This window comes from Paramormyrops kingsleyae, chromosome 18 (genome assembly GCF_048594095.1).
Source record: "Paramormyrops kingsleyae isolate MSU_618 chromosome 18, PKINGS_0.4, whole genome shotgun sequence".
In the NCBI taxonomy this organism is placed as follows: domain Eukaryota; kingdom Metazoa; phylum Chordata; class Actinopteri; order Osteoglossiformes; family Mormyridae; genus Paramormyrops; species Paramormyrops kingsleyae.
Window position 1 is genome coordinate 15,626,896 of NC_132814.1, and position 11,008 is coordinate 15,637,903.

Below are 11,008 nucleotides of genomic sequence, written 5' to 3' on the forward strand. Positions count from 1 at the left end.
GATGCCAGGAGAACGCTACCTGCCTGACTGCCAACTGTACAGTTTGGTGGAGGAGGGATAATGGTATGGGGTTGTTTTCCATGGGTTGGGCTAGGTTACTTAGCTCCAGTGGAGATCTCTTACGGACCAGGCCTTCACATCCAGCATCAGTACCTGACCTCACAAATGCTCTTCTGGATGAATGGACACACTTCAAAATCTTGCAGAAAACCTTCCCAGAAGAGTGGCAGTTGCTATTGCTGCAAATGAGGGACCAACTGCAGGTCGATGCCTATGGAGGTAGGATGGGATGTCATAATAGTTTCTGTGGGTGTAATGTCCAGGTGTCCCAGTTACAGAAAAAATGGTGACTACCTGAGCAGCAGTAAAGCCATACACACAGGACCCGGGGAAGATGGACATTGCCGTTTTGTGATGAATTGAACATTGGTTCCCTCTAGTGGCATACTGAAAATGAATACAAAAATTGCCTAAGTACTTGTGACGTTGGCCACTCCTGTGTCTCTGCACAGCTTGTACTTTCACTACTAATGTTATCAGGAAAAAGAGGTTTCTATGATATTGCTTATGCGACACTTTAAGTGAAATATATTTAAGTGCATACTTAATGTTTTATTTTAAAAATATAGGGTCGAAACCATTAAAAATACCATTTAAGAGGTACAGCGATCAATCATAACATTAAAACCACCTGCCTAATATTGTCTAGGTGCCCCTCATGCTGCCAAAACAGCTCTGACTCAACAAGGCATGGACTCCACAAGACCTCTGAAGGTGTCCTGTGGTATCTGGCACCAAGGTGTTAAGCAGCCAGTTCTTTACGTTCTATAAGTTGCAAGGTGAAGCCTCCTTGGATCCGAACCATTCTTGAACAATTTTTGCAGTGTGCCAGGAGAAACGTGCAAAAGATAAAGGTACGCAGTTATTTAATCTCTTTATGAATATAATATGCATATAATGAAACATGCTAGTATCACACTAGTAAGTTTGTTAGCAAATAGGGTGATAGTGTAATAATTAAATTCTCTTTATATTCTCCATTTATATGCTACATTTTTTTTCTGTCTGATCACCTTGAGAGGGACCATTGTAATCAGATAATCAATGTTATTTACTTAACTAGTCAGTGGTTTTAGCTGTTGTGGCTGATCTGTGTACATTGACATATAATACTATTCGTATAGGTGGTGTAAGCACTGAAATGACACCTTTGTAAGTGTGGGCTAATTAATTTCTCTGGGGGGGCAATACTAAGATGACTTGAGCTATTTTGGGGCTGAAAGATAATTTAAAACAATGCAACATCAATAATCCACTAATCGGCACACAGGGTGCCAGCAATGGAAATTAAGAGGGGGGGGGGCTGTTGATAAAGATTTGCAGATGGGTTGGGGAATTATCACACCGGCGGATCAATCAGCCAGGTGTAATACACTTCCCAAGACAAAGCGGGCCGCTGATGTCGCTCGGACCTCAGGCTACAGCCTAGGTCAGCCTGTGCCTTAATCCGCCCATCTATAAACGAACTAACTTGTCAATGCAGCACACGCCGTGATTTTGTGGGACTGGCTGAATGTTTGCGAGGATGGGAAGTGTGTTTGTGATTACAGATCACAGTTAGATAGTAGTGAATGATGTCCCACTGAGCTGACATTTCCATTCAAACACTTGTCAGCTAATTAATTATTGCCACCGAATGGAATAATTGGGATATCTTCCAAGGACTGTTGTTCTGTCATCCACTTTTATGTGTTATAAATTGTATAGTAATTATGCGGTATTGCAAAACATACCGAGGCAAGTTAAAAACTTGTACAAAAGGGGCGTGGTGTTTATTTTCTTTCCCTTCCAAGGATATTTGTCCACACCCTCCTAAAATAATAAGCCTCTTCTATTGCTGAGACTTGGCACCTCCAGGTTCTGACTGACAGTGGATAAATGTGTAAAAAGCTGACACCTCAGAAGCAGCACCGCCCTCGAGCTTCTAGCCACACATCTACGCACTGCTGCAGTGACACAGAGGGACGCTCCACCAGTACGAGGGAAACCAAGTTACTGGATTCCACTGGGAACAAGCCAGTGATCATGAAAGACACCCCGACCCAGCTGAGGCCAAAAACGGACAGAGGTATGAATCATAATGAATATTGTCATCACGTAAACTGAAGCCGAACAGAAAAAAATACTGGTTAAACCGTTTAGAATAAATACCAGCAGGGAAAATTTAAACTTTTCCTACTGGTGGCATGTTGGTTTTGTCTGTGGTAATCCTGCCGTAGAAAAAAAGAATACAATTTGTGTAAACTGAGGGCTCAGAACTGCCCTTTGCACATGTAGGTGAGGACATTGCAAGAGACTGGGGAAGTGAATCAGGCACTAATGTGCACTAGCATGATAAGTGGCTAATGGCAATTGATGGATACTTACCAGGGCAGACCTTCTAGTAGGTCATGCTGGCACCTGATTGCAGTTCCTGAAGGCTAAATAAAAAAGTTTGTCATGGAGAATTTGTTTGAAATACGTATAAGTACTAATAATGCTTTGTAGCACTGTATAACTATTATTTCAGTTTGGTGAAAGCCTCTAAAATAAGATGGATAATCCATGTCCTTGAACTCAGAAGAACAAGCTTCTTTTCATCCTGTTCTAGCTTTTGGATTGAAGTCATTATTTGGGCAGCAAATATGCATGTTGTGGTGGGTGTTAATGAATTGTTGTTCAAAGCCTCTAAGGCAGGCTGCACTCCGGTTGCCTGAAATGACTCTCTTTTTCTCCTTTTGGGAACAAAGGATCTAAGCGACTAGATGGGACTTCTGCTACTGGTTACCTTGGGGTGCAAGTCCGAATGCCAGTAAGGGACCTGCTTAGAAAACTGCGTCTGTCCAAAGGTTTTGACCCCAGTGAAATACAGGTACAAACCTCTTTATCAAGGTTCTTTTTCAGGTCCTATGTGCCACCCACCCCACCATTGTTCAGTTAAGATCGTAAGTTTGAGCTTTGTTTCCCTGCAGAGATATCCAGGTACGGAATAAAACACCTCAGGTAAAATGCACAACCTCACAGGAAGTCATATGGTACTTAATACTCCTTATTACTAATACTGCTTTTGTGACAGGAGAGAGGAAACGAGTGACTACCTCAGGTACCCGAAAAAAGAGGCAGGTAAGAACCACACACACATTTTCCAATTGTAAGGCTACACGGATTTGTGCAAAACCAATCCATGCATGTAACAGATTGTTTATTCTATGTTATCTGTATTAGCATAGTCTATTAACATAGTAATAAATTTGCCAGTGAAACATTTGACGATTACTTTGCAGAATCAACTTCCTTCAGAGGCTTTGGAGGACTTGGCCATCATTGTTGAGGTTCTAGAGGAGGACCTTAAAGCCAATAAACTATGCAGGTGTATCGGGGAGTTCTTTCCATCTCCATACTTTCCTCACAGCATTGGACAACAGCTGGGAGAGACACTTCCTTCTTGTTTGCTAAAGAGCATTGTTCCAGGATCAGGGCCTGTGCTTCAGAGAAAGGTTTTTTTGACTCTGTGTCTTTTTTCTGACAGAGAAATGCAAACCACATTCACCTCCAGCAGTCAGACCCCTCTTCCCTCCCCTGGTGGACATCCAGGAAGCTCCGGGGATGAGGCAGAAGACTTGTCTCCCCATCACATGGTCATTTTCACCCACAATGACACTGAATACAAAGGGCACTCATCTCAAGAGTTTGTAATCCAGAGCAACTCCAGCCCGTGCTATTGGGACAGCCTCCAAGACCAAGCAAGGGACCCCCATGGATATGCTGCCACCCAGTGGTCATGGGAAACTCAACCTTTTTTCCAGTTGCAGCCCCCAAGGGAAGAGAACCTACTGAGGAGTGTTTCTGATCTGGAGCTTCCAGAGTTTCAGAAGGGAGGTGGGATGTAAGTGACAGATACACATGACCCTCAAAAGACAAGTCAAGCCTGTTAAAGACCAGCTGTGTTGTAACTAGTAAATAATCCACCGTCTAGGAATAATAGCCATCAGTCAACTAACAGGTACAGCGTGTTAACCAGGCAGGTCAACAATGATGTGGTTCTTTCTTGTTTAGTTGGCCAGGCATTCGTACTACGTATCATGGGAAATCGGGCTGGTTGTTCTTGTTCCATGAAAGTTCAGTGTTTCAGTATCTATTATCCATTTGGATCCAAAATACACAGTAAGCCCAACAAGGAGTGAGCTTCAGTCACAGATCACTGACAGCAAGAGAATGTTTGCAGACAAAATAAATACGTAGCCTTTCACAAGAAAATATTTATAAATGGGAACTACCAGTTTTGAAATTATACAATTTACCCAGGTGTTCCTATATAACCACAAAAATTGCCATCTTAATTCATAATTGTGTAAAATAAAAAATAATTCCTAACAGGTGAACTGCACAGAGACGTCAAACACAATTCCAGGCAATGCAGCACTGCTGTGATGTCCCAAAAGGCAGCTCCAAACTGGTATCTGGTGGACATTAATGTAAGGCAGTGGGAGGGAGCAAAATCATGGACCGTCTGTGGGTTCCCAAGGACTGGGTTAGGAAACACTGATGTAAGGGGTGATAAACCCCCTTTGTAAGTGGCTCAGACCAAGCTGAATCGAGGCTGTAGAACCCCAAAATCTCAAAGCAAGGAGAACAACTTGAGACCTTTGGCAGCTATCTGAACCATATGACTTGACATGAGGTTACATCACCGACCAAATAAGCAGCCCAGGCTGTTCTACTGACAGAAGCCAAAATAAACACCAATGATTCTTGACTGTAAGACTTTGGCAAGATGAACATAAAAAATACACTCATGAGAGTTTTAATAGAGGAGGCGCGACCAAGACATCTGATTGGTTGGTACCGCCTTCTCTAGTTGCTTGGCTCCACTCCCGCTACAATATAATTGCTAAAAGTTTCTTTAAATCGAGTCATTTTATCAGATCAAATTAGTGTTTTTTGTTTTCTTCTCAGACTTCTTCACAATGTAGTAAGTCAAAGACGAAGATGTTTGGCTTCTTCAATTGGCCAACAAATAGCATCAGTGAACTGGCTGGATGTCAAAGATGCTAGAGGACAGGTACAAACCACACACTCCTTCCACATCGGCATAGTGCGCATACAGCATGTTCCGTTTGACACAACATCAAGCTGAATATCTACCAAAGCGTCACAGGGTACATTATAAATACAGACACAATACAAACTTAACCTATCCATCATCTAGCTTTTTATTTTTTAATTTACTGAAAATGTATACAGTCTGAAATATTTTTTTTATTGAAAACCACAAATAAAATTAGAGGCACTATGCACTTTTTGTTTTCTTAAACATTAAAATAATGACATAGCCAATAGCTTACGTAAACATATAAAAAACCATATCAAATTACATTAACATAAAACATCTCCGAAGCGCTGTAACTGCCTTCCATGTTTCACTGACACAAAACAAATCTCCACTGCATACTGTACCTCCACACCTGTGTCTGGGAGACTGTTGCTAACTTTGGTTGATGCTGGACAGTATTTAACCTTAGTTAAATACCTTAGTTTCAAAGCGAGGTAATCAGCTACAGTTTTAATGATAACTAAAATTTGAAACAGTAATAATAACCATCTGGAATTTTACCGTGAAACTGATAACCATTTCATCCCTAATTCACACTAATATAACACTATAAGATTATGTATGCATATAAGTTAGGTATGTTAGGATGCTATGGTATACTTACATGCTGAATGAATGTTCTATGAATGCATTATGAAGGTGCACTGAATGTTGTACAAAAGCGTTAGAAAGGCATTTTGAAGATGCAGTTAATGTAAACCGTTACCTTATTTTTAAAATTAATATAAGTAAATAGTAATGTCTTGTGTGTGGTTTGAATGAATGATTTATGGATTATGCCAGACACAGGAGGACCCTCATTCACCACCATGGAACCTGAATAACAGTACACCCTGCCCGCCACCGCAGACGGCCTTGCATTTGGCCGCGCAGAGGAACCAGCACTTGTTGCTCAGCGATCTGATTCTCCTTGGTGCTGACGTTAATGTGAGAGACGGACTCGGGAGGACATGTCTTCACCTAAGCGCCGAGAAGGGGAACTTCAGAACCTTGGAGGTAGCACCATACGATCTCCACTCAAAGAAGCAGACGGGTGGGAAGATTGCAGAATACGTTCTCATCTGCATATCCTGTGTGAATGAGCGATAGCCTTGGCACAATTTCATCTGATATATTATCACCATGGAGGACAAAGGGCTGCCTAATACCACAATTTTTCTAATTGTTTTCTTCTGGACATAGAGTAATTTTGGAAATGCCTCCAAGTATATAATCTTCATAATTACGAAAAAGGCAAAAGAAAAGAAGTCGTGTGCCGAAAATCACATTATGCATGAAAGATTAACGGGGCCTGCATGTGCGAATTTGGCTTTTAATACAGGATAATTCGCCTGTTATGTAAAAGTGTAAAATACAAAAGGTGATATTCATTTCAGGTTCTGAGAAATTTCATGAATAGTGGTGTTCACATCAACGTGAAAGCAAAGGACATGAACGGTATGGAAGGGTTTTAATCCCTCTCTTTCAGATGTTCTCATATAAAGTCTTTAATTCTTTAAATTGGCTTGGTGCTCAGTGGGAGAAAATTAATACACCTAAAGATTTTCATTTGTCTACCCGTGCTTCCTCCTGGTTCAGGGAACAGTGCCCTCCATTGTGCAGTGGAGGCCTTGCATGTGGTGGACTGGGAGCTGGAGTTCTGCACGGACATCAGGCGGGTAGAGGTTCTCACACTGCAGAAGGAGCACCTCAAGGAGACCATGAAGTGCCTGCTGCAGATGGAGGAGCTGCATCACACGCAGGTGAGCATAGCTAGCTCTCTCCTTAGCTTCCGTTTATCTCTGCCCCTACTCCCATATCATCCTGCGATGCAAATATGCAAATTCAGCACCAGCGGGTGGTTTTTCACCCAGACTCTCATGAACACTGCATGCAAATAGTCCTCAAATAACTTGGAGGTTTTTTTTTTCCTGCTTTAATTTATCAATATGTTGCCAGAATTACTGTCTGTGGTAATGTCATTATGAAATTTAGTTTTATAGAAATGTTTCTGGCAATGCCTCGGGCACCACTAAGCCTTTAAGCTCTCATTGAAAGACCTTCATGCACATTGGGGCCTAACAGGCTCAGAACCACCTACCAGGAGAGGCACCCAGATACAGAACTTGTGCATCTTTAGACGACACATTTCCATGCAGCATGTTACACTGAACCCAAATGGATTGTTGGCCTCATACAGCTCAAAGGCCTCTGCATTTCACACATCCAGTGTTTAGTGAAGGCAAAAGTCAAAGGTTCAAAGCAGGTCCTGATCCTGCATTCTGCTTTGCAGACCTGCAGAAACAAAGTCATCGACGGCGAGGGGAATCTGAACATCTATAATGATGTGGCCAGGAGTGCAGTTCAAAATGTAGGTCAAGGTCACAAGGTGCAAGTAGGGTGGGCCAGCCCTGTCTATGGAAACACCTTGTCTATGTGGTAAACTCAGAAACCAACAAGATTATGAAATATTACGGAAATGTTGCAGGGGTGAGCAATATGTCAAAAATATCAAATCATGATTTTTTTAATGCCAGGATCACGATCTCACCAGCAGTTCTTTTTCATGTTGGTCTGGTTATTTGATGTGGCACAACTAATATAGTATTATGCTATTAATTAACCACAAGCTAAGACTTGGTTACATACAGATCTCATTCATCATGAATTAATCATTAATTAATTCATCAGTTAATCATGACGCATGTTTTATCAAGCAGTTGCTATATTTGTTACTATATCTGTTAATTCTGTAAAACTGAACTACTGAAGGAACTACTAAGGAACTGTTGAGGGAACAAGTCATGAATAACACAAGTTAAATACTGATCTAGCTCATTTTTGTTCATCATTAAGGAATCGTGACGCATCTTTTATCTCAAGTAAACTGTACTTTTTCACGCTTTTGTTCATAACTTGCACTTCACCAGTAACTGAGTTATTACTAAGGATTTGTGCCCCATCTCACGCTCCCCAGATAGCACACATATGCTGAAATAACAATGATTCCAGATCAGACAAAAAGGTTGAAACAACGTTGATCTTCAATCTTTCATTTTATATCAACATTGAATCAAGCTTTTGCCACCATCAATTTTTCAATATTGAAAATCTGACCAAAATTAATTCAGTTTCAACGTTGATAATTTAACACTGACCATAATTCAACTCATTTAACTATAATTCAATGTTGAAACAATGGCATGGGGCTATCTGGGTCATTCAAGAAATCTTACGGCAAATTCATATTACTCCATTATAAACATAAAATAGGTAATACATCAAAAGGGTTGGGGTAAGGTAATTAAACTATCACATACATATAAATGCGTGTACAGAATAGTCTCGAACTGAAAATCTCACTCCAGCCAGCTGAGCAAAATTAGTAGCCCTGCTTCCGGGTGTTTTCTTTTGAGGTGGCTAAAAATGGTTCGTCGTATTGCTATTCGACGTGCAAATTTCATCTTTGCAAATTTTGCAAATACCCATTGGTTTTCGGAAATATACACGACTTACATATGACCGATATCAAAATCTTTTTCAGGAACCAGACCTTCTCGGCACCCACGCAGTTATGTTGCCAAACAGGGACTGTGTTGCGCATTGCATGTCGGGATTAGGGCGCGAATTTCTGTTATCGGTTTATTGGTGTGTTGAAAAGAATTTGGCTGACAGATCAGCTAAAGAGTTGCATGAACCATGCAGCTGCAACTGCTGGAATATGCATTGTAACATGATACTAACGATCCATCCATAAAGGCAGACCGTGAAGAGATTTTATAATCGTTCACAATGTAACATCGTCAAATCGCACACCCCTTCGATGTTGTGTCTTTTCTCTGTAAATAGACTACTAATTAGTCAATACTTGAAGAGCATCCACCAGCTTGAGACAAGCTGAGGTCAAGATGTAAAATGACAGTCATTTATCAGTATGGATACAGTTTCTGTTTGTTTTGTAATATATCCCACTTATGAGTGACTAAGCATTAATCTCGATAGCTGTCATTTAGATGCAGGTGCTGGGCCGATATAACTAACATGCAAATCTCCAGGAATGACAGCTCGATGATACCCCGTGATTTTCGTTTATCTGTTAGATCTCCCTGAAGGTTTGGTTCAGGTCTAGAGCACAGCCAGGGTTGCGTGTCGTAACACAACCTTGTGTTTCACCAGCTAAGTGGCTGCACATGTACTGGTTTCCGTGAAACTTAAGCTGATTGTTATTCTAAGGTAGCAAATTTAAATACTTCTTTGGTAAAGTCTGTAAACTGTACAATAAAAATGAATGTGAAAACTAATAAAATCTTAAAACTAGGGCAATGTGGCCATCGTAAGTACAACAAATATAGTTGGTTTCACTGAGTGCAGGAGGCTATTAACTGTTATTGTAGCTGAATGTGAAATAGATGCATGACCCTTAGAATATAAATAGTATCAGGCCAACAAATATACATATATAGAATCTCTACATATAAAGTATTAAAAGAATTGTTAGTCATTTCCTGTTATTTTATTCTTTGCCTAACAATGCTGTGTCCTTTTAAAAATGTTTAATTAGATTGTATATTTTGCTATTTGAAATAAATTCTGGTGTTTGAAGTCCTTAGAATAGCTATGTGTAGTAACTATGACAAATTAAATAATGATGGATTTATCAATTCCATTTGAGTGTCATTAATTTGTTTTTCATATTTTAATCATACTCCACATTTAGTCCCATTGACCTGGCAGTTGTCCAGCAGGGTTTGGCTATAATGGCAATTATCCATCCATCCATCCATCCATCCGTTTTCTGCCGCTTATCCAGGATCAGGTCGCAGGGGCAGCAGTCTAAGCAGGGATGCCCAGACCTCCCTCTCCCTAGCCACCTCCTCCAGCTCCACCAGGAAATACCAAGGCGTTCCCAGACCAGCTGAGATATATAATCTCTCCAGCGTGACCTGGGTCAGCCCTGGGGTCTCCTCCTAGCTGGACATGCCTGAAACACCTCCCCAGGGAGGTGTCCTGGAGGCAGCCTAGATAGATGCCCAAACCACCTCAGCTGGCTCCTTTCGATTTGGAGGAGCAGCGGCTCTACTTTGAGTCCCTCCTTAATGTCCGAGCTCCTCACCTTACCTCTAAGGCAGAGCCCAGACACCCTGCAGAGGAAATTCATTTCTGCCGCTTGTATCCACAATCTCATTCTTTTGGTCACTACCCAAAGCTCATGACCATAGGTCAGAGTAGGAACATAAATCAACCGGTAAATCGAGAGATTTACCTGTGAGCCAGATGTGAAGTCTCTGTGGCCAATCAGAATGAGTAATTATTAAAGTAACTACCCGGGAGAACTGAAAACAAGGCCTGGATTTGGAATCAAGGGCCAGATTTGAAGAGCCCTGCTGTAAAATATACAGTACTGTGTACAAATCGTAGTTAAAGAAAATCATATTAAATGAACTTCATTTAGTTGAAAAACTATGATATAATGTCAGCTGAAGTAACAGACACCTTAGCCATTCCAGTACCCCTCCTAAAATCTCCCCAGTATTTGAAGCAACCATCCAATACACCATTGTATTTTTGACTCTTCTACTTGATTACCATGGGGGACATTTCCCAGAAGTTCTCATTTACAACTTACATAGCTGGAACAGTTGAATTGGATGATTCCAACTATGTAATTGCTAACATTGTTAGCAACTGTGCTTTTGGGAAATGTACCCCTGTTTGGCTAATCAAAATCCCACTGAGTTATTTAACTAACCTAATTAATTAATAAATTTGGCTGGTGGTGAAAGATTTGCTGAGGGCCCTAGAAGAGAGAAGCTTGGGAACTGAAGCATTGTTCTTCTAGACATCCAACAAGATTTTGGAGAATAGAAGAAATTCCAG

General features: G+C 41.0%; 1 protein-coding gene across 2 annotated transcripts; it reads left to right on the forward strand.

Annotated features, from left to right (window-relative positions):
• The first annotated feature begins 1,806 nt into the window (after positions 1-1,806).
• Positions 1,807-9,797, forward strand: LOC111846242 (uncharacterized). Of its 2 annotated transcripts, XM_023816265.2 has the most exons (11): positions 1,808-2,128; positions 2,790-2,911; positions 3,012-3,021; positions 3,116-3,162; positions 3,324-3,409; positions 3,569-3,925; positions 4,996-5,101; positions 5,936-6,148; positions 6,529-6,589; positions 6,731-6,894; positions 7,425-9,797. In XM_023816265.2, exons 1-11 carry the CDS (start codon positions 1,939-1,941, stop codon positions 7,572-7,574), a joined length of 1,506 nt encoding a protein of 501 aa, XP_023672033.1. In that variant the 5' UTR covers positions 1,808-1,938; the 3' UTR covers positions 7,575-9,797. The 2 variants fall into 2 exon arrangements, with proteins under 2 accessions (XP_023672032.1, XP_023672033.1); XM_023816264.2 differs by having other exon boundaries at positions 1,807-2,128; positions 3,324-3,925.
• Positions 9,798-11,008: the final 1,211 nt, after the last annotated feature.